The 24013-nt window shown below is 52.9% G+C and overlaps 1 protein-coding gene across 2 annotated transcripts in view; it reads left to right on the top strand.

Moving 5' to 3' along the window:
• GPR173 (G protein-coupled receptor 173) overlaps positions 1 to 23064 on the top strand; it is a 65628-nt gene extending 42564 nt beyond the window's left edge. For both annotated transcript variants that reach the window (XM_078664518.1, XM_078664517.1), the window contains one exon: positions 21661 to 23064. In XM_078664518.1, the coding sequence (XP_078520644.1) occupies positions 21736 to 22854 (1119 nt within the window). In that variant the 5' untranslated portion in view covers positions 21661 to 21735 and the 3' untranslated portion in view covers positions 22855 to 23064. The remainder of the gene's footprint in view (positions 1 to 21660) is intronic.
• Positions 23065 to 24013: the final 949 nt, after the last annotated feature.

The following is a 24013-nucleotide window of genomic DNA, read 5'->3' as shown; positions in this document are numbered from 1 at the left end:
GGAGTCGGGCCGGAAAGGGTGGTCTGGCATGGTCGCCAGACCGGCAGTGTTGGCGAGCAGGGTCTGCCGGGGTCCCAGAGGGGAGAGCCGTGGGTTGCCAGGGGGGCTGCTCTCGTCGATGGTTCGTGTTCAGGGGGGTTGACGGCGGGTCGACGGAGGCCGATGCCGTCCTGGGCCCGCCATGCGGGAGGGGTAGGACCATGCCACGAGGCCGGGTCCAACACTAGTGCTCAGTACGACAGAGTGGCTGCTCAATATATCCAAGTATTAGTGCTCAGTAAGCCATAGCTGCTGCTCAGTATGTTCGAGTGCTAGTGCTCAGTAAGCCAGAGTGGCTGCTCAATATATCCAAGTATTAGTGCTCAGTAAGCAATAGTTGCTGCTCAGTATGTTCGAGTGCTAGTGCTCAGTAAGCCAGAGTGGCTGCTCAATATGTCCAAGTATTAGTGCTCAGTAAGCCATAGCTGCTGCTCAGTATGTTCGAGTGCTAGTGCTGAGTAAGCCAGAGTGGCTGCTCAATATATCCAAGTATTAGTGCTCAGTAAGCCATAGCTGCTGCTCAGTATGTTTGAGTGCTAGTGCTCAGTAAGCCAGAGTGGCTGATCAATGTGTCACATGCTAGTGCTCAGAAAGCCAGAGTGGCTGATCAATGTGTCACATGCTAGTGCTCAGAAAGCCTGAGTGTCTGTTAAATATGTTGAGTGCTAGTGCACAGTAAGCCAGAATGCTCCTCAATTTGTTCGAGTACCATTGCTCACTGCACCAGATCTGCTGCTCAGTATGTCAATGGCTGGTGCTCAGTAAGTCAGAGCAGTGGCTCAATATGTCATTAGCTGGTGCTCAGTAAGCCAGAGCAGCTGCTCAAAAATTCGAAGGTGCTGGTGCTCAATAAGGCATAGTGGTGGCTCAATATGTCACGTGCTAGTGCTCAGTTAGTAAGAGCAGCTGCTCAATATGTCGCGTGCTAGTGCTCAGTTAGTAAGAGCAACTGCTCAATATCTCGCGTGCCAGTGCCCAGTAAGCCAGATCGGATGCTCAACTTGTCGGGGAAGAGCTACTCCTTTGTTGCTTTTTGACAGGCCTTTTTCTGACATTTTGTACACAAGAAACCCAGGACCAGTTTCGCCCTGATTGGGGCTCTTCAGTCAGACACAGCTTAGTTCCAGTAGCCCAGTGAGCACAGAACCCATGTCTGGGCATACCCTTGCAAAAAGAACACTTGATGGACAGAATGTTGAACAATGTCAAACATTCACCCCAGTACAGAGATCTGGGCCTAAATCCATCTTTTTTTTTCTCCACATGCCATTCCAGTTTGGACCCAGCCATATGCAAATCAGTCTTGACCCTGGGCCCAATGGGAACAGTCCGGCCAGAACTGCCAAGCCAGGCCTTCCCTGGACCAGAAACAAGCATCCTGGGACCAGTTTCGGGGTTTCACCCCTCATCAGCCAGGCTAGCTTGACTCCAGTGCCATGGAGAGCACATGACCCAAGTCTGGGCATACCCGTCGCACTCGGGGTAACAAATGCAAAAAGAACAATTGATGGACAGAATGTTGAACAATGTCATACATTCACCCCAGTACAGAGATCTAAGCCTAGAAACTGGGGTGGCATAGTGAGCAAAAGTACTATGGATTCAACCCAGACTCTTGACTGAGGGTGAATGTTTGATTCATTCAGCATTCCGTCCACCATTTGTTGCCGCAGCATTTTCTGCCCTGGGTGGGATGGTTACGCCCAGACGTGGGTCCCTTGCTCACTTGGCCACTAGATTAAAGCTATCCTGAATGAAGATGGGTGTTACCCCGAATCCGGTCCCAGGATCCTTGTTTCCAGTCCAGGGAGGACCCGGCTTAGCAGTTCAGTCTGGACTGTTCCCACGGGGCACGGGGTCAAGACTGATTTGCATATGGCTGGGTCCAAACAGGGGTGGCATGGCGAGCCAAAGAACATTGTATTTAACCCAAATCTCTTGACTGGGGGTGGATGTTTGATTCATTCAGTATTCCGCCCATCGTGTGTTGCCGCAGCACTGGGCATACATACCCATGGTCACTTAGGGCGTCACATCAACCACACAAAAGATGACGGTCGGAATGCCCCTGGCAGTGGCTGAGATTAGTCCAAGCAATTCTTCAATCACCTTGTTGTTTTGGAATCCTTTGAAGGGTGCACTTGGTAGCGGGCTGGCATTACTCATTAACCGCATCGGTGCGGCGCATTTTCCCGCTGTGCGCTGACTTTTTGAAAAACCCGCGGTTCATGACGAGCTCAGCTCGTCATGAGCGTACAAGAGGTGTACCTCATGACGAGCTGAGCTCGTCATCAGCGTCGAAGGGGTTAAGGGACACACAATTCGGTAACGACCAGTGGAAGAGCAAACGCATCTCAGATTCATAGTAAACAATGAGGCACACACATGGACACACAAATGCACTCCCACACAGACACACATACCAGTACATGCATTTGCAGACTCACACACACAGCCACATACTCAAAACATAGACTGTCTCACACACACTCGCACACACACACACATGCATGCACTCCCAAATAAACACACACTCGGGCATGCACATTCCAATATATACATGGTCACACACACACACACTCACACAGGCACATACACATAGACCATCTGTCAAACACACATACAGACACATGCATTCACTTCCACACAGACACACAGCCATGTATGCACATACCAGTACATGTGTTTGCAGACACACACACACAGGCACATACTCAAAACATAGACTGTCTCTCACACACACACTCGCACACACACACATGCATGCACTCCCACACAGACACACACTCAGGCATGCACATTCCAATATATACATGGGCAGACACACACTCACACAGGCACATACACATAGACCATCTGTCAAACACACATACAGACACATGCATTCACTTCCACACAGACACACAGCCATGTATGCACATACCAGTACATGTGTTTGCAGACACACACACACAGGCACATACTCAAAACATAGACTGTCTCTCACACACACACTCGCACACACACACATGCATGCACTCCCACACAGACACACACTCAGGCATGCACATTCCAATATATACATGGGCAGACACACACTCACACAGGCACATACACATAGACCATCTGTCAAACACACATACAGACACATGCATTCACTTCCACACAGACACACAGCCATGTATGCACATACCAGTACATGTGTTTGCAGACACACACACACACACAGGCACATACTCAAAACATAGACTGTCTCTCACACACACACTCGCACACACACACATGCATGCACTCCCACACAGACACACACTCAGGCATGCACATTCCAATATATACATGGGCAGACACACCCTCACACAGGCACATACACATAGACCATCTGTCAAACACACATACAGACACATGCATTCACTTACACACAGACACATTCATGCTTGCACATACCAATGCATGCATGTGCAGACACACTTACACAGACACACAGAGACTGTACCTCTCTCAGACACACAGACTCCCACCCACTATATTACTGCAGGCTGTGCTAGGGCAGGAACCGTACACTGCCTCCCTTCAAGAGTGTAGACAAAAGACATGCGTCCATGACCTGTTATCAGTTGGCACCCACCGTTAGTTTCACCCTAGCCTAGTACGAGGGGGCTGTAGTCATCGTCGATTGTGGGTGGGGGGCACTCTGGTTAAATGCTCTGGTCAGCAGAGCCATCAGCAAAGCCCTGGAGCACCTCTGGTACTCTCCGGTACTCTCTCAGACTGTTGAGTGCACTCGACCGACCATGCACAGTCGAACACGGGCAGTGACACAGATGCCCTAAGCAGTTCAATGAATTCCTGCTCCTACAGTGCCTTTTCAGGCTTTAGGGACTGTTTCCAGAGTCTGAGTCACCTGAGGTTAAACTTATTGTGATGTTTCTCTTCGCACCATAGCCGCTGAAAAACTAGGGCAAATGGCAAATGTTCTCTAGCGTACTGAACACACTTTTAGCATTCAGTCTGGCACCTTTCGTCATTAATAACACTGAAGTGTGAACGCATCACAATCCAAGGGTTTCCGAGGCTAGCTGAGAACTCTCTGTGTTCCTCGTTTGATAATATTGTCCACAGGCCCCTACGCTGGAAACATAGTAATCCCAGTGTGCAGTGTGCAAAAGCCAAAGTAATAGAGAAGGCCGTCAACAAGCAACCCACAACCCACCTCGAACCTCACCACCTACTGCACAAAAACTCAATCAGGATTTAGAACTAACCACAGCACCGAAACCACCCTCATCGCAGCCAAAGACAATATCCGGGCTATCCAAGACCGAGGTGATACAGTGGCCTTCATCTTGCTCGACCTCTCTGCAGCTTTCAGCACAGTCTCCCGCACCATACTCATCAGAAGGCTCCACGAGATTGGCAACCAAAGATCTGATCTCAAATGCATCTGCTCCTTCCTCACAGGAAGAACCCAAAACGTCAGACTGCCACCGTTCACATCAGAGTTAAAGAAGCTGATCTGCGGATCATCCCTCAGCCCTACCCATTTCTATGTCTACGTGACATAGAACATCATCCAATCCCAAAGCATCCCCATGATCTCCTATACCGACAACACCCAACTCATCCTCTCGCTGACAGACAAGACAACCACCACTGGAACCATCTTCACCAACTGCATGACCATGCTGGCAGAATGGATGAGAAGTAACTGCCTGAAACTTGCCTCTGACAAGACAGAAGTACTGGTCCTCGGAAACATGACCTCTCCATGGAACGCGACCTGCTGGCCAACCCCGGCCAGAACCAACAACAACCATCCATGCCGGACAAGGGAATCACCCTTGACAGCAAGCTAAACATGACGGCACAAGTCATTGCAGTAATCACTGCCTGCTTCCACATCCTGTGCGTGTTCTGTAAGATCTTCAAATGGCGGCCCCAGCACTCCAGACAAGCCATCACATCACGCAAGCACTCATCACTAGCAGACTTGACTAAGGCAACGCACTCTATGCCGGAATCTCCAAACAGCTCCCACAAAGACTCCAGACCATCGCCACAAGACTCATCCTCAACCTCCCACGCCGCACCCATATCTCACCTTACCTCACGCCATTCACAAACGCATCCAGTTCAAACTCCTCACGCACACCTGCAAAGCCTTGCACAACACTGGACCTGAATACCTGAACGCCCAAATACACTTCCACCAGCCAGACAGACACCTATCCTCAGCCTCACTCATACCCATACCCTGCATTCGCAAAAGCACAGCAGGACAGCGCGTGTTCTCCTAAATCGCACCCAAAACTCGGAACAAACTCCCACAGCACACCAGAGCTTCCTCCTCCGACCTGGCTATTTATATGACCGTGCGGGGAAATGTCATCTTCCTCCTGTTCTAACGCCTGGATACCCTCACATTTGATTAGTGCTCTACAAACCAACATAATATAACAATGTGCGGGCAAATCACAGGCCCTGGTTTACTAACACTTTGTGTCTGGTTTGCATCACTTTTTTAATGCAAACCATACGCAAAGTGTAGTGGATGGAATTAACAACGCCAAACAAATAGGAATTTGCATCGGATTGTGACCCAAAGTAACGTAAAGCTGCCCAATGCGCTGCCTTGCAATACTTTGCCTCAAGGGGACGTCCCATGTGTAGTGCAGGGGCATCTCCATAACCCCCCATGGGTAGGGCACGGGCGTCTCCATGCAACCCCCCCCATGGGTAGTGCACAGGTGTTTCCATGCAACTGCCCATGGGTAGTGCAATCAATCAATCAATCAGAGTACTTGTAAAGCGCGCTACTTACAAGTGAGGGTCTCAAGGCACTATGGGGGGGGGGGGGGTGTGCTGCTACTGCTCGAAGAGCCAGGTCTTGAGGAGTCTTCTGAAGGCGAGTAGGTCTTGGGTCTGCCGTATGCGGTTAGGGAGGGTGTTCCAGGTCTTGGCGGTGAGGTAAGAGAAGGATCTGCCGCCGGAGGTCGTTCGATGGATGCGGGGGACACTGGTGAGGGCGAGGCTGGCGGAGCGGAGCTGGCGGGTGGGGGTGTAGAAGCTGAGTCTGCTGTTCAGGTAGGCTGGTTCGGCGTTGTGGAGTGCTTTGTGTGCGTGGGTGAGGAGCTTGAAGGTGATCCTCTTGTCGACGGGGAGCCAGTGTAGGTCTCTCAGGTGGGGGGTGATGTGGCTGCGGCGGGGGACGTTGACGATCAGTCGGGCGGAGGCGTTTTGGATGCGTTATAGTCGTAGTAGGTGTTTGGCTGGGATTCCTGCGTAGAGTGCGTTGTCGTAGTCCAGTCTTGTGCTGACGAGGGCCTGTGTCACCGTTCTTCTTGTTTCGGTCGGGATCCACTTGTAGATCCTGCGGAGCATGCGGAGGGTGTTGTAGCAGGAGGAGGAGACGGCGTTGACCTGCTTAGACATGGAGAGGGAGGAGTCGAGGATGAATCCTAGGTTGCGTGCATGGTCAGTGGGTGTTGGTGCTGTTCCCAGTGTGGTCGGCCATCTGGAGTCATCCCAGGCTGAGGGGGTGGGTCCGAGGATGAGGACCTCCGTCTTGTCCGAGTTCAGCTTCAGACGGCTGCTCCTCATCCAGTGGGCAACGGCCTTCATTCCCTCCTGGAGGTTGGTTTTGGCGGTGTGTGGGTCCTTGGTGAGAGAGAGGATGAGCTCGGTGTCGTCGGCGTAGGAGATGATGTTGAGGTTGTGATGGCGGGCCACTTGTGCGAGGGGGGCCATGTAGACGTTAAACAGCGTCGGGCTGAGAGATGAGCCCTGAGGGACGTCGCAGATGATGTCGGTGGCTTCAGATCGGAAGGTTGGGAGGCGGACGCTCTGGGTTCTGCCGGAGAGGAAGGACGTGGTCCAGTCAAGGGCCTTCTCTTGGAATCCGGCTTCTAGGAGGCGTGTCTTTAGAGTGCGATGGCAGACCGTGTCGAAGGCGGCTGACAGGTCCAGGAGGATGAGGGCTGATGTTTCGCCGTTGTCTAGTTGGCGCCTGATGTCGTCTGTGTCTGCGATGAGGGCTGTCTCGGTGCTGCGGTTTCGTCTGAATCCGGACTGGGACGAGTCCAAGATGTTGTTGTCTTCCAGGTGGCGGGCCAATTGCATGCTGACGATTTTCTCGATGACCTTTGCCGGGAACGGGAGCAGGGAGATGGGCCGGAAGTTCTTGAGGTCCTTGGGGTCCGCCTTGGGCTTCTTGAGGAGGGCGTTGATTTCGGCGTGCTTCCAGCTTTCCGGGAATGTCTCTGTTTCGAAGGAAATGTTGATGACCTTCCGTAGTTGGGGTGCGATGGCAGCGTCTGCTTTGTTGAATACGTGGTGTGGGCACGGGTCTGACGGAGATCCTGAGTGGATCGAGTTCATGACCTTGCGTGTCTCGTCGTCGTTGACGTTGGACCAGGAGATCAGGCGGTTGGCGCTGGTAGTGTTTACAGGGGAGGTGGAGTCTGAGGTGGTCGTGGTGTTGAAGCTGTCAGCGATCTTGCGGTGGAAGAAGGTGGCTAGTGAGTCGCACAGTTCTTGTGAGGGCGGGATGTCGTTGGCGTTGGCGCTGGGGTTGGAGAGTTCCTTTACGATGCTGAAGAGCTCCTTGCTGTCGTGTGCGTTGTTATCCAAGCGGTCTTTGAAGGAGGATCTCTTGGCTAATCTGATGAGGTGGTGATGTCTGCGGGTGCTGTCCTTGTGGGCTGCATGGTTTTCCGGTGTGCGTTCGTGGAGCCATATCTTCTCCAGTTTCCGGCATGCGCGTTTGAAGGTCTGGAGCTCGTTGGTGAACCAGGTGGCTCTCTTGCTGGCGTGGCTATTGGAGGGTTTCTTGAGCGGGGCAAGGGTGTTGGCGCAGTCGTCGATCTACTGTCTGAGGTTGCAGGCTGCAGCGTCTGGGTTGGTGGGGTCGGCGGGTGGGTTTCTCAGCGAGGGTGGTGATCAGCTGGTCTTCGGTGACTTTGCTCCAGCAGCGGCGAGGCAGCTGTTGGGTGCGGTGGTGCGTGGTTGGTTTCTTGAAGGTGAAATGGATGCAGCGGTGGTCGGTCCAGTGGAGTTCGGTGGTGTTAGAAATGGGATACCTGGCTGGCCAGGGCTTGCGCCAAAGTCAGTCAGAGACCACCACTTCCACGTCAGGGCAAGGGAGTTACACGCCAAGATAACCCCTGCTCACCCCCTTGGTAACGTAGCACGAGCAGTAAGGCTAAACTTGGAGGCGATGTGAGTTAAGTGTTTGCACACGCACCCCCAGCAACAACACCCAAGGCCCACCACAAGGGAAACTCCACACAAGGTTATGTATAAAAATAGCCTTTGTATTACACCAAAACACATTAGATAAAAACACACACTTTACAATGTGCCAACAGGCACGGGCAGAATTTACAGGGGATATGTACAAGACAGGGCCACCTGGACCACTGTCAGGAATATGCACTTTTAGAACTAGCACTTGGAATATCACTTAGAACATAGCATAGAAAATCACTGTAGCACAAAATAGCACACACCAGTAACTACTGGTAACCAGGTAACTACCACCTACGCAACCCTAACCACCTTAGGAAAATGTTACGTAGGGAACCAGGACCTCACTAGCACCACCTGTACTAGCAAGAACAACCACCTAAGTATCACAATACCTGTAGGGGTATAAGCACATAACACATGATGCATAACATACATTCAGAGGTGTAAGGAACAAGGCACATGATGCATAAACAACACATTCAGAGGTGCAGGGAAGGAAAACACATGATGCCTAAAAACATTCAGAGGTGTATCAAAGAACACAATTGCGCAAAAATTACATTAGTCACCACCTGTGACTGTCCCTAGGCCAACTGGCCTCTCTAGGGCTAGGACGCCCTGTGTCCAAAGTCAGGGTCCTAAACGTGGCAGCTGCCCAAGAAGTGCTGGGCAGCTGTAGAACAATGATTGGGGCCACGTTGGAGCCTCGCAGGCTCTGAACAACTGAGATGCCCCCTTGAGTCTCGTGGTCTCTTCCAAGTCACTGTGGCGCCTGGAGCCTCTCTGGGCTCGACAACAAGGATGCCGGGACCGAGCCTTGCAGGCCCGGAAGAACAAATGCCAACGGGGGAGCCTCTCAGGGCTCGAGAAACAATTAGGCCGCCCTGGGGCCTGTCGGGGCGCTGGTTCAATGTGGGCCTTCGCTGGAGTCCCTCCCGGGGGACTCGGGGACAACTGGGCACCGGGGAGCCTCTCGGGCTCATGGCTAAACATGGGGGGGGTTGGTGGAGTCCCTCTCGGAGGACTCGCGATTGAGAACTGCCCCCTGAGCCTCTCGGGCTCTGACTCGCATAGGTGGAGTCCCTATCGGGGGACTCTGCATCAGGGGAGGCCCCACGGGCCTCGGAGCACCCAGGCACTCACGCTGGAGGGGAGGGGCGGGCACCGGCAATGTGCCCCGACGCCCCTCCTCTCCTTCACTGCACTCACCGGGTCTGGGGACGTGCCGGTCTCTTCCTCTTCGCCGGCCTCCTCTCGCTCTCCAGGGCTCTCCCTCGCTCCTGGGAGCCCCGGGGGGGGGGGGGCGGCGGCTTCTGGGGGGAAAGGCAGGAGCGCGGAGTAGGCTCCCGCCGCTCCCTGCCTCGTCGCGCTTCGGGGGCCGCACTCCAAAACTCCTCGGGCCGGCAGCCAATCACGGCGCGGCCTGGGGGAAACGTCACAAGGGAATCCCGAGCCGGCAGCCAATCCTAGCGCGACCCAGGGAGGACGTCACGAGGGGTCCCGGGCCAGCGGCGGTGAACTCGGGGGGATGACGAAGGGTAGGCTCCCTCGAGAATAAGGACAATAAGAAATAAAGCGAGGTAGGCATTCGCTGGGGGTCCAAGAGATCTTCACGTGACAGGCAAATGCTGGGTGGGCACCGGCTTGACAAACAAAGCGCTCTCAGCGCTACGGCAGAAATGAAGCGCTCCCAAGCGCTAGAAGGCAATCACCAGCGCTCCCAAGCGCTAGGTAGGAGGAACAGCGCTCCCAAGCGCTAGGGGCCAAGGAAAGCGCTAGGGCACGCAGAAAACAGCAAAGTCCTTCAGGGGTCCAGGACCTCAGCAGTCCAGGGGCTGGGCAGGGCCCAGGGAGGCAAGCCTTCCCCTGGGCCCAAGCAGCAGCATGCCCCTGGTAGATTCGAGTTGAGAACAAGAACGTTTTAGAAGAGGTCACAGCCTCTTTTTATACATGAAATTCCTTTGTCTAAAGGTGCAGGGTGGGGGAGAAACCAGTCGCAGCTGGTTTTGGAGTATTTTGTTTTCCCCAGCCACCCTTTCCATTCACCAGGCAGGCTAGGGTCATCAGTTGCACCACAGAGGGCGGAGCCAGCATTGTGTGGGAAAAGCCCGGCCCTATTCAGGACCCAGGCGCAGCCCCTCCCTCACATCAGCATGCTAATCTCGCCATCCACCACCGGGGCAGACCCACACAGACTCCTGGAGCCAGGCTCCTCAGCCAGCTTCAGCCAATCACGCGCCAGTACCTTTACAGCACACACACAGCCATGTCTAGAAGTGGCACTTCCACACTAGACACATACACGCCGCATACATCATTTCGCAGCATTCAATCACACGAGTCCGCACATACCAGACTCGAGCCTGTACACCCCACGCATCAGGAACTACCAGGGACACATACATTCCCCATGCATTCCTATGGGCGGACAGGCCAACCTTACTCCACGCACTCAGAGTGCGCACGCACTTTCCACTGGGACACAGTGAAAGTGCGCAGAAACCAAAAATCACCGTCACTAGGTCACCATTAAAAGCAAAAAGTTTAGGGGTGAACCTGCCAGAAGGGCCAAGTCCAACAGGTGGTGTGGTCGAAGGCAACGTGGGTGCCTGTGGAGAAGACGGGGTCCAGCGTGTGGCCGGCGGCGTGGGTGGGTGCGATGATGAGTTGTCTGAGGCCAAGGTTGGCGAGGTTGTCGATCAGGGTGGCGGAGTTGGCGTCATTGTTGTTCTCTAGGTGGAAGTTCAGGTACCCGAGGAGGATGTAGTCCGTGGAGGCGAGTGCGTGGGTGCTGGTGAGGTCGGCGATGGAGTCGCTGAACTGAGCCCGGGGTCCGGGGGGTCTGTAGAGGAGTGTTCCTCTGAGGGTGGTGTTGGGGTCGGTGTGGATCCGGAAGTGGAGGTGTTCGGCGGTGTTCAGGGTGTTGTCTGCGTGGGTGGCGACCTTGAGGGTGGACTTGTGGACGATCGCTATTCCTCCTCCGATTCAGTTGGCGCGATCCCTGCGGGTGATCTTGTAGCCGTCCGGGATGGCTATGGCGATGTCGGGCGCCGAGGAGTCGTTCCACCAGGTCTCAGTCAGGAAGGCCACGTCTGGGGCAGAGGTATTGAGCAGACACCAGAGCTCGATGGTGTGTTTGCGTGCGGAGCGGGTGTTGAGGAGTATGCAGCGGAGGTGGTTGAGTCCAGTCCTTGGAGGTTTGGTGGCTCTGTCGCAGGTGAAACTGCAGGTGCGGCAGGAGAAGGGTCCGTGGGTCCGTTTCGGAGTGGCCTGGAAGCAGGTGTGGTTTCGGTCGGCGTTGAGTGCGTGGAGGGTGCTGGCGTCAAAGTGGAGTCTGGTGTCAGGGTCCAGGGGTTCTGGCGCTGGGCGCGGTCCAGGCACGGACGGGCGCAGACGGGCGCAGACGGGCGCAGACGGGCTTGCCTTAGGTGCGCCTTCGGCGTGCCAGCGGCACGCCTGCTGCATGCATCCGCTGCGCGGCTGTGCAGCGTCCAGCATATATGGGGAGGTGGGAGGGAGGAGCAGCTGGGAGGCGGGAGCAGCGAGTGGGCAGGAGGCGGGGCCGCCGGGGGCACAGCGGCGTGGAAACAGTGGTACAGAAAGCAAAATGGGGCACAAGGGGGGGAAACGAGTGGCACAGAGCAGAAAACAAGGCACAAAGAGGGGGAAACAGTGGTACAGAAGGTAAAATGGGGCACAAGGGGGGGAACGAGTGGCACAGAGCAGACAACGAGGCACAAGAGGGGGAGACAGTGGCACAGAAGCAAAAAGGACGGAGGACACTTACCAGCGGCAGTAGGAGCACACAGTCGGAGCTGCGTGGGGGGGAGCGACCTACCAGGGGTGTCAGGGGTCGCTCACAGGCGTTTCCATGCAACCGCCCATGGGTAGTGCACTGGTGTCTCCATGCAACCGCCCCTGGGTAGTGCACGGGTGTCTCCATGCAACCGCCCATGAGTAGTGCACTGGTGTTTCCATGCAACCACCCATGGGTAGTGCACGGGCATTTCCATGCAACCACCCATGTGCACAGGCCGTTCCATGCAACCACCAGGGAAGTGCACGGACATTTCCATGCAACTGCCCACGGGTAGGCGGATGAGGAGCAGCCGTCTGAAACTGAACTCGGACAAGATGGAGGTCCTCATCCTCGGCCCCACCTCCTCTGCCTGGGACAACTCCTGGTAGCCGACCACACTTGGAACAGCACCTACACCCATGGACCACACACGCAACCTAGGATTCATCCTCGACTCCTCCCTCTCCATGTTGAAACAGGTCAACGCCATCTCCTCCTCTTGCTACAACACAATCTGCATGCTCCGCAGGATCTACAAGTGGATCCCGACCAAAACCAGAAGAACGGTGACCCAAGCCCTCTTCAGCAGCAGGCTGGACTACGGCAATGCACTCTACGCAGGAATCCCGACCAAACCCCTACAATGATTGCAACGCATCCAAAACGCCTCCGCCCGCCTGAGCCTCAACATCCCTCGTCGCAGCCACATCACCCCCACCTAAGAAACCTGCACTGGCTCCCCGTCGACAAGAGGATCACCTTCAAGCTCCTCACCCACGCACACAAAGCACTCCACAACACCGGACCAGCCTACCTGAACAGCAGACTCAGCTTCTACACCCCCACCCTCCAGCTCCGCTCCACCAGCTTCGCCGCCGTCCCCCGCATCCAACAAACGACCTACGGTGGCAGATCCTTCTTCTTTGCCGCCAAGACCTGGAACACCCTCCCGACCCAGTTACGGCAGATCCAAGACCTGCTCGCCTTCAGAAGACTCCTCAAGACCTGGCTCTTCGAGCAGTAGCAGCACCCCCCCCCCCCCCCTTTCAGCGCCTTGAGACCCTCACAGGTAAGTAGTGCGCTTTACAAGTATCCTGATTGATTGATTGATCAGCTGTATTAAACAATTGTATCCATCAGGTATACTACTGTTTGTCAATACGCTGTGTACGGAATTCATTCAGCTTGGATTGGTATGAAACCGCCTGTTTTGTGTACCTAAAACATTCGCTGAAAACTGTTCAACACAAGCAAAAATAGGACAATCCTCAAAAGCCAGTATTTTCCTGTTTGAAATATAAACTTAACAAAGCAAATACAAAGTTAAACACGTTCAAAGGTATTTTAGAACTGTCTAAATTATTCCTAAACCATTATTAAAGCCTGAAGTGGCAGAATTGACAAATATAAAAAGGATGCATACAGCTGGGATGCTCGGATGGACTGACGTGATAAAATGTCGCACATTTGTAGGTTTTAAGAGAGAGGACGAAGCGAGAATATTCTTAGCAATGGGCGTATATGGATTGGGCTCTCACGAGTAACCCCTATGCTACGTAATATGGTTGCTGAAGCTACGTGGGCCCAGTAATCTGTATTGTATTCATGTTAGTAAAGCAAAGTGGACGGTCTTAGACAGGACTGCGATACTGCATCTTCTCCATCCCTATTGACGCATTCCCAGAGGATAGTGCGTATGAGCGGTGGCGAATGGGTGGCTGTTTCTAATATCTCAGATATGTTGAAAGAACAGAAATTCTATGATTAGGTGTTGGGTTGGAAAATCTATAGTGCGGCAAGCGGTGACCATTGACTGCCTTTGAGAGATACATGGCGGGCTCCGTTGAATCTAACAGTGCCCCGTACAAAATACTAAATAAGTGTGTAAGAGCCAGAAATTAAATTATACAATGAGATGAGACTAAACCTTGGGTAGAGATGCTACTATGAATCAATGGCAGAGACTTAGGGAAGATATCAGCTGCTCCACACAGTGAGACCTCATATAAAGGTATAAGATGAAAGTGATGTCAGCCATATATGTCTTCTGGAAATGCTCTAAACTGAGACTTTTCTGCTCAGAGATCTTGGCATTGATCTGGGTCTGGTAGACTGCTCTTTTGGGCAGAGGTTTGCACCCACCACTGGGTTCTTGGTTGCAAAAACTATGAGAAGTTATGGCTGGGGAGAGCCTAGCACACAGTGCTCTTTGGGTAGATACATTCTTCACGATAGGGTTGCTGATGCTGGATGATATGGCAAAAGAAGGTAGGATGCTACCGGCCCACAAGGACTTTGAGCCCTTGCTCTGGGTGATTGATGGGCTCTTGAGGCAATGTGATAGCGTCTCTAATGTTTCCTGAAGAAAGAGTTACTGAGCAGACCGATGGAAAGCAGGTCCTGACAATTCATGTGTAATGACCTGTAATCTATCATGGTCCCCTATCACAACATCTTATATTTTTTAGGTGTTGCTGTCGCTCACTCCATTTAGGAGCCAGTTGCCCTCCACCCCCATTGAAACCCTCATTGTAGGATTATCTTTGGTAATTATTTGCGGACCTTTTTTGGCTATGAAAGTGGTTGTTAGCATTTTCTACCTTTCTTTAGTATCAATTGTGGTTTATACTTTGACTTTAGGTGCCCTCCCTCCATCACAATCCTGATGAAGTCCCCTGTGTAACGTGTTAATCAGCCTACGATAAACTTTTGGGGTCGAAACGTCGACATTCTCCCTTTTTACGCCAGCCCCCGGAAAAAACAGAGACTGAATCAATTGTGTTTCAAAAATAGGGTCTAGCTACTTGAACTAATGAATAATTCGTGTACCCTTGGCTTGAAGATTTGGGCCTGAATTAATTTGAGCTGGGCATTTTTATGCTTTCACAAATTTCCATGCTTTCCTCACGATTTCTTATCCTCACCAGACTCACTTACCCCTCTTCCTTGTCCCTGTCCTGTTGGGCACCTTTGTATGTATTGAATTTGAAATTTGATATGTGTATAATGCAAGTTTCCTATGTAGCAGTGTGATTAAATAACATTTGCTGTGCATCTTTTGTGGAGTATTGCTATTCTGATGCGTTTGTAATGCTATATATAATGTCCTGCTAGTCTTAGTTTACTGGGACCATTCTGTATTGTACTATAAAGTATTTGTGCAACACTTCAAGCAGTAAAACTGTAAAAAAAACACCACACAACAAGGATCACACACCAAGTTAGAAAAATAGATCAAAATTCAATAAATAAAACAAGACAAAATTCCAATCAGTAGAACCAAAGTTATGAATTGTTAAAGAATAAACTAAAATATAGCCTAAAATCATAAAGCACAAACCACGGATATCTGTTCGCTCTTGACCGGGTTCACCTTCTAAAGTTTGTCTGTGCATCTCTCACCCTCTTCCTTGTCTCTCGAAAAGACCTCTGTGTATCTCTGACCCTCCCCAATTATCCCAGAATGACCCTCGTGTATCCTTTGTCTCTCAGACTGACATATATGTGTCCTCCTCTCTCCCTTGCCCATGATCTCCTCAATATGAGACTTCCTCTTCAGCTGCTCCCATGTCTCCTTGGTATGAGCTCTTGCTCCATGGTGGGTAACGTGATCTCCTCAGTATGAACACTTCCTCCTCGGCTGCTCCCATGATCACCGAGGTATAATATGTCTCCCACGGCTGCTCTCATGTTCTCCTTGGTATGACACTTCCTCCATGATGGGTAACATGATCTCCTCAGTATGCCACATCCCCTTTGGCTGCTCCCATGTTCTCCTCAGTATGACACAACTCAACTGGTCCGATGTTCTCTTCGGTTTGCAACTTCACTCAGGGGGCTGCACCTATGGCCTCCTCAGTATAACATGTCTTCCTCGGCTGTTTGCATGATTTCCTTCATGCGTCACTTCCTCCAGGGCGGCTCCTGTAATCTCCTTCGTATGTCACTTCCTCCAAGGTTGCTACCTTGAGCTACTTTGTATGTCACTTCTCCCTTGTTGGTCCAGTGAGCGCCATCATATGTCACTTCCTCCAATGCTGGTCCTGTGAGCGCCTTTATATGTCACTTCCTCCATTGGCTGGTCCTGTGAGCGCCTTCATATCTCACTTACTCCATGGCTGGTCCCGGAAGCTCTTTCATATGTCACTTCCTCCAAGGCTTGTCCTGTGAGCGCCTTCATACGTCACTTCCTCCATGGCTGGTCCTGTGAGCTCCTTCATATGTCACTTTCTCCATGGCTAGTCCTGTGAGCACCTTCATATGTCACTTCCTCCATGGCTGGTCCTGTGAGCTCCTTCATATGTCACTTCCTCCATGGCTAGTCCTGTGAGCGCCTTCATGTCACTTCCTCCATGGCTGGTCCCAAAAGCTCCTTCATATGTCACTTCCTCCATGCTTGGTCGTGGGAACTCCTTCATCTGTCACTTCCTTCATGGCTGGTCCTGTGAGCGCCTTCATATGTCAGTTCCTCCATGGCTGGTCCTAGGAGCGCCTTCATATGTCACTTCCTCCATGTTTGGTCGTGGGAGCTCCTTCATATGTCACTTACTCCATGGCTGGTCCCGGGAGCTCTTTCATATGTCACTTCCTCCAAGGCTTGTCCTGTGAGCGCCTTCATACGTCACTTCCTCCATGGCTGGTCCTGTGAGCTCCTTCATATGTCACTTTCTCCATGGCTAGTCCTGTGAGCACCTTCATATGTCACTTCCTCCATGGCTGGTCCTGTGAGCTCCTTCATATGTCACTTCCTCCATGGCTAGTCCCGTGAGCTCCTTCATATGTCACTTTCTCCATGGCTAGTCCTGTGAGCACCTTCATATGTCACTTCCTCCATGGCTGGTCCTGTGAGCTCCTTCATATGTCACTTCCTCCATGGCTAGTCCTGTGAGCGCCTTCATACGTCACTTCCTCCATGGCTGGTCCTGTGAGCTCCTTCATATGTCACTTTCTCCATGGCTAGTCCTGTGAGCACCTTCATATGTCACTTCCTCCATGGCTGGTCCTGTGAGCTCCTTCATATGTCACTTCCTCCATGGCTAGTCCTGTGAGCGCCTTCATGTCACTTCCTCCATGGCTGGTCCCAAAAGCTCCTTCATATGTCACTTCCTCCATGCTTGGTCGTGGGAACTCCTTCATCTGTCACTTCCTTCATGGCTGGTCCTGTGAGCGCCTTCATATGTCAGTTCCTCCATGGCTGGTCCTAGGAGCGCCTTCATATGTCACTTCCTCCATGTTTGGTCGTGGGAGCTCCTTCATATGTCACTTACTCCATGGCTGGTCCCGGGAGCTCCTTCATGTCACTTCCTCCATGGCTGGTCCTTTGAGCGCCTTCATACGTCACTTCCTCCATGGCTGGTCCCGGAAGCTCCTTCATATGTCACTTCCTTCATGGCTGGTCCTGTGAGCGCCTTCATATGTCACTTCCTCCATGGCTGGTCCTGTGAGAGCCTTCATATGTCACTTCCTCCTAGGCTTATCCTGTGAGCGCCTTCATATGTCACTTCCTCCAAGGCTGGTCCCGGGAGCTCCTTCATATGTCACTCAATCATCAATTAATACACTTGTAGAGCGCGCTAGTCACCCGTGAGGGTCTCAAGGCGCTGGGGGGGGGGGGGGGGGGGGAGTGCTGCTACTGCTTGAAGAGCCAGGTCTTGAGGTGTTTCCTGAAAGTGAGGTGGTACTGGGTCAGTTGAGGTGGGCGGGGAGGGAGTTCCACGTCTTGGCCGCCAGGTAGGAGAATGATCTTCCTCCGGCGGTGGTTCTGCGGATCCGTGGGATGGTGGCGAGGGCGAGGCTGGCAGAGCGGAGTTTGCGTGTAGGAGTGTAGAACGTGAGGCGGTTGTTGAGGTATTCGGGACCTGTGTCGTGGAGCGCTTTGTGTGCGTGGGTGAGGAGCCTGAATGTGATCCTTTTGTTGATGGGGAGCCAGTGCAGGTTTCTGAGGTGGGCGGATATGTGGCTGTGGATGTCGAGGATGAGTCGTGCGGATGCGTTCTGTATGCGTTGGAGTCTTTTCTGAAGTTTAACTGTGGTTCCTGCGTATAGGGCGTTCCCGTAGTCTAGACGGCTGGTGACGAGGGTCTGGGTGACCATCTTTCTAGTTCCGGTAGGGATCCACCGGAAGATCTTACGGAGCATGCGCAGGGTGTTGAAACATGAGGATGAGATGTCGTTGACTTGCTTGGTCATCGTCAGAGAGGAGTCCAGGAGGAATCCCAGGTTGCGTGTGTGGTCAGTGGGTGTCGGTGCGGTGCCCAGTTCCGTGGGCCACCAGGAGTCGTCCTAGGCGGATGGGGATGGTCCGAGGTTGAGGACCTCCGCCTTGTCTGAGTTCAGTTTCAGACGGCTGAGTTTCATCCATTCAGCGACGTTTTTCATACCTTCCTGGAGGTTGAGCTTGGCAGCGGCTGGGTCTTTGGTGAGGGAGAGTATCAGCTGGGTGTCGTCGGCATATGAGATGATGTTGAGGTTGTGTTTGCGTGCGATGGTGGCGAGGGGGCTCATGTAGATATTGAAGAGGGTTGGGCTGAGTGATGAGCTTTGGGGTACGCCGCAGATGATCTCGGTGACCGCGGAGCGGAAGGGAGGGAGGCGGACTCTCTGGGTTCTGTCGGAGACGAACGAGGTGATCCAGTCCAGGGCTTTCCCTTAGAACTCGGCGTTGTGGAGGCGGGTTATTAGGGTGCGATGGCAGACTGTATCAAAGGCGGCTGGGAGGTCTAGGAGGATGAGGGTGGTGGTTTTCCCGTTGTCAAGTAGGGTCCTGATGTCGTCGGTGGCTGCGATGAGGGCAGTCTCGGTGCTGTGGTTGGGTCGAAATCCGGACTGGGATGGGTCGAGGGATCCATTGGTCTCGAGGAATGCGGTCAGCTGTTTATTGACGATCTTCTCGATCACTTTCGCTGGGAAGGGAAAAAGAGAGATGGGGCGGAAGTGTTTGAGGTCTTTAGGGTCTGCTGTGGGTTTCTTCAGTAGGGCGTTGATCTCTGCGTGCTTCCAGCTCTCTGGGAAGGTGGCAGATGCAAGGGAGTTGTTTATGACGTTCCGTAGGTGGGGAGCGATGATGGTGTCGGCTTTGTTGAAGATGTGGTGAGGGCAAGGGTCGGAAGGTGAAGCCGGAGTGGATGGTGTTCATAGCGTGGGCTGTGTCTTCGTGCTGATGGGAGTCCAAGCGCTGAGGGTGGTTGTGGGGGGCGTTGGTTCGGTGGCTGGGGGCGGAGTCTGGGCTCCGAAGCTGTTGTGGATATCGGCGATCTTGCGGTGAAAGAACGTGGCGAGGGAGTTGCAGAGGTCTTGTGACGGTGTGATGTCGTTGCTTTTGGCGTTGGGATTGGAGAGCTCTTTTATGATGCTGAAGAGTTCCTTGCTGTTGTGTGTGATGTTGTCCAGCCGTTTTTTGAACGATGTCTTTTTGGTGGTGCGGATCAGCTGGTGGTGTTTGCGGGTGGCGTTCTTGAGGGCTGTCATGTTTTCTGTTGTCTGTTCGCGGCGCCAGGTTTTCTTGAGGGTTCGGCAGGATTTCTTCGATTCTTTGAGGTCGTCGGTGAACCATGTTGTTTTCCTGTTGCCGGGCTTGTCTGGAGGGTTCTTCAGTGGTGCAAGGGCGTCGGCGCAGTTGACGATCCACTGTGTGAGGTTGCGGGCTGCGTAGTTGGTGTCAGTGGTGGTGATAGGTGGGTTCTGGCTCAGTGATGTGGTTAGCTGGTCTGCGGTGACTTTGCTCCAGTATCTACAGGGGATATGTTGCGGGTGGTGGTGGGATGTGGTCTTCTTAAAGGTGAAGTGGATGCAGCTATGGTCGGTCCAGTGTAGTCCGGTGGAGTGGCTGAAGGCAACGTGGCTGCTGGCGGAGAAGATGGGGTCGAGCGTGTGGCCGGCGTAGTGGGTGGGCGTGTTCACCAGTTGCTTGATTCCGAGGTTGCCGATGTTGTCGAACACGGTGGTGGTGTTGTTGTCATTGTTGTTCTCCCGGTGGAAGTTCAGGTCCCCTAGGAGGATGTAGTCTGATGAGGCGAGGGCATGTGGTCTGATGAAGTCGGCGATGGCTTCACTGAATTGTGTGCGTAGGCCCTGGGGTCTGTAGATGAGGGTTCCTCTGAGGGTGGTCTTGGGGTCAGTGTGGATCTGGAAGTGTAGGTGTTGGGCGGTGGTGAAGGCATCTTAGGAGTTGGTCGTGACGTTGATGGTATTCCTGTAGATGATGGCGATTCCTCCTCCGGTTTGGTTGACGCGGTCCTTTCGGGTGATCTTGTAGCCGTCCGGGATGGCTTTGGCGATGTCGAGGGCTGAGGAGGCGTTCATCCAGGTTTCTGTGAGGAAGGCGACATCTGGTGCTGTTGTATCGAGGAGGTCCCTGAGTTCAGCGGCGTGCTTGTGGACGGAGCGGGTGTTGAGCAGGATGCACTTAAGTTGGTTGTTGTTGTTGCCTGGTCTGGGTGGTGGGGCGTAGGTTTAGACGCAGGTGAATTTGCAGGTTTGGCAGGAGAAGGGTCCGTGGGTGTGCTTCGGAGTGGCTTGGTGGCAGGCGGCTGGTCGGCCGGTGTTGAGTGCGTGGAGGGTGGTGGTCACTTACTCCATGGCTGGTCCTGGAAGCTCCTTCATATATATGTCACTTCCTCCATGGCTGGTCCCAAAAGCTCCTTCATATGTCACTTCCTCCATGGCTGGTCCTGTGAGCGTCTTCATATGTCACTTCCTCCATGGCTGGTCCTGTGAGCTCCTTCATATGTCACTTCCTCCATGGCTGGTCCTGTGAGCGTCTTTATATGTCACTTCCTCCATGGCTGGTCCCAGGAGCTCCTTCATATGTTTCTTCCTCCATGGCTGGTCCTAGGGGCGCCTTCATATGTCACTTCCTCCATGGCTGGTCCTGGGACCTCCTTCATATGTCACTTCCTCCATGGCTGGTCCTGGGAGCTCCTTCATACGTCACTTCCTCCATGGCTGGTCCTAGGAGCGCCTTCATATGTCACTTCCTCCATGGCTGGTCCTGGGAGCTCCTTCATACGTCACTTCCTCCATGGCTGGTCCTAGGAGCGCCTTCCTATGTTACTTCCTCCATGGCTAGTCCTGTGAGCGCCTTCATATGTCACTTCCTCCATGGCTAGTCCTGTGAGCGCCTTCCTATGTCACTTCCTCCATGGCTGGTCCTGTGAGCGCCTTCATATGACTCTCATCTGTATGCGCATGTCCTTCACTTTCACCTTTCACCAGTGTTTCAAAATAAACACGAAAGTGCAATTAAAGCCAAGAATCATGTTTAATGTTGTTCCATGTCGTTGGTGCTCTTGTGTCGGTGAATGTCTCCACTGGTACCAGATTCTGCTGGAATTGAAACTTAGATCCTTCTATGATGTGCGATGTCTTCTGCACCTCTCCCATGTGACACTGCTTCTCCCAGGATGATCCAGCTTGTTAGGATATCCCTTGTAATTTCAGTATGCTGTCTCTCTCATTAAACATTGGCTCTAGATTCATTTCCTCCCTCTCAGCACACTGTGTCTCACACCGTCCCTACTGTTTCCCATTAGAATGTGTTACTGTCTCTGTAGCACCCTCTCACCCCCATTGCTTACATCTCTTCTTTTCTTTCCTTACAGAGGATGGCTGACTGGCGCCCGGGCCTGCCAAGGACCAGGTCGCACAGCTGAGGCGGGACGCTGTGCCATCTCGCGATGGCCAACGCCACAGACCATGAGCTGCTCAGCGGCACCGTCTCTCATTCTGCTGCCATCTCCACCTACATCAAGCTGCTGCTTCTGGGCCTCATCATCTGCATCAGTCTAGTGGGCAATTTGCTGCTGGCCCTGCTGGTGCTGAAGGATCGTGCACTGCACAAGGCCCCCTACTACTTCCTGCTGGACCTCTGCCTGGCTGATGTCATCCGCTCAGCGGTCTGCTTCCCCTTCGTGCTGGTGTCCATCAAGAATGGCTCAGCCTGGACATACAGCATCCTAAGCTGCAAAATTGTGGCCTTCATGGCTGTGCTCTTCTGCTTCCACGCGGCCTTCATGCTTTTCTGTATTAGCGTCACACGCTACATGGCAATCGCACACCACCGCTTCTACTCCAAGCGCATGACCTTCTGGACATGTGTCGCCATCATCTGCATGGTCTGGACGCTGTCCGTGGCGATGGCCTTCCCACCAGTGTTTGACGTTGGCACCTACAAGTTCATCCGTGAGGAGGACCAGTGCATCTTTGAGCACCGCTACTTCAAGGCCAATGACACGTTGGGCTTCATGCTGATGCTGGCTGTGCTCATTGTGGCCACGCACATTGTCTACGTCAAGCTCATCCTTTTTGAGTATCGCCATCGCAAGATGAAGCCAGTGCAGATGGTGCCAGCCATCAGCCAGAACTGGACGTTCCATGGGCCAGGTGCCACTGGTCAGGCTGCCGCCAACTGGATCGCTGGCTTTGGTCGGGGCCCCATGCCCCCAACACTGCTGGGCATCAGGCAGAACGCGCACACCACTAATAGGCGGCTGCTGGGCATGGACGAATTCAAGAGTGAAAAGAGGCTGGGTAGGATGTTCTATATCCTGACGCTCTTCTTCTTGGTGCTCTGGTCGCCCTACATTGTGGCGTGCTACTGGCGGGTCTTCGTAAAGGCCTGTAGCTTACCTCACCGCTACCTGTCTACGGCTGTCTGGATGAGCTTCGCGCAGGCTGGGGTCAACCCTATTGTGTGTTTCCTGCTGAACAAGGACCTAAAGAGCTGCCTTAGCGCACACCTGCCATGCTGGAGGACTAGGCCCCAGCTGCCCAGGGAACCGTACTGTGTCATGTAAAGACCCCAGGCGCTGGCACTGCTGGCTGGGGAACCCCGGCGCCCCGCCTCTGTTGCAGAAAAGGCGCCTCTTGTTTTTGCAACATTGTTGATGCCAAACCATGCCGGATCCTTCCTGGCTATGGGTCGCGGAAGGGTCGGTCCCTTCTCCTATAACTGTGAAAGAAAGTGTTTGTTTTGAAAAAAAAAATGAAAAAAAGATTTGGATTCTGAAGAATCTGGTGTCACCTGTTTATTTTCCTGATTTTGGGTGGTGTGTGCGAAGCAGGATTCACAGCTTAGGGATACAGGGATATCTCCTCGCGACAAAGAAGAAAGGGAAGGTAAAGCTGTGTGGAGATAGTAATTGGGCCAGTGACATGAGGAGGCAGAAAAGAAGACCAGTGGTGTTGCTGAGCACACCCAGGCAGGGATGAATGAATGAATATAAAACTTATAGAGCGCTAACTTAGCCCAAGGGCGTCAATGCGCCTCAGTCAATGAGATTAGGGGGACGTGAATCTCAAATTTCCCCACTTTAAAAGCAGTTGGCTGCAGGGTGGAGGGGTGCGATGACCACAATTCAGGACGGATGTTTCCATGAGGAGCAGGGTCAGTGCTGAGCAGCATTCGAGGGGCCTCTGTCTAGAGTGGCACAGAGGGTGAGAAACGAGGGGTTGGAATGCTGCCCCAGTTTGTTACCATTGGTTAGGCTACTTGCACGAATTCATCCCAATGCTGTGTGAGTGTTTGATTTCCAGTAGTATGCTGGGAAACCCGAGGCGGGTGCAGCTTTCTGAGAATAGTAACGCCATACTGCCAATGTTTGTGAATTCCAAAAAGTAGTACATTTGCATCCTTTCAAGGAGTACTTCTATGCGAGCATACTTACTATTTTTTTTATTATACCAGTCACTATTTACATTCAAGTTTTCACTTCAAAAAATGAACAAGTTAAAAACTCTCTGCAAAGTGAGAACGACAAGAAAAACCGACACAGACATAGCAAACCCAAATGTATTTGGATAGTGTCACACCACAAATACCCCCTCAAAGCCATGCAACTGCCCATCCCGCCTGCGCCGGGGCATTCTCCCTGTGAACTCATGACTACAGTCAGGTACTGGATAACTCTCTTATTGTCTTTGTATACAGACGCTGAGTCTTGATGTAAATTTTCA

This window comes from Lissotriton helveticus, chromosome 10 (genome assembly GCF_964261635.1).
Source record: "Lissotriton helveticus chromosome 10, aLisHel1.1, whole genome shotgun sequence".
NCBI lineage: Eukaryota > Metazoa > Chordata > Amphibia > Caudata > Salamandridae > Lissotriton > Lissotriton helveticus.
The sequence above is the reverse complement of the archived record's forward strand: the minus strand, read 5'-3'. Positions and strand labels throughout refer to the sequence as shown.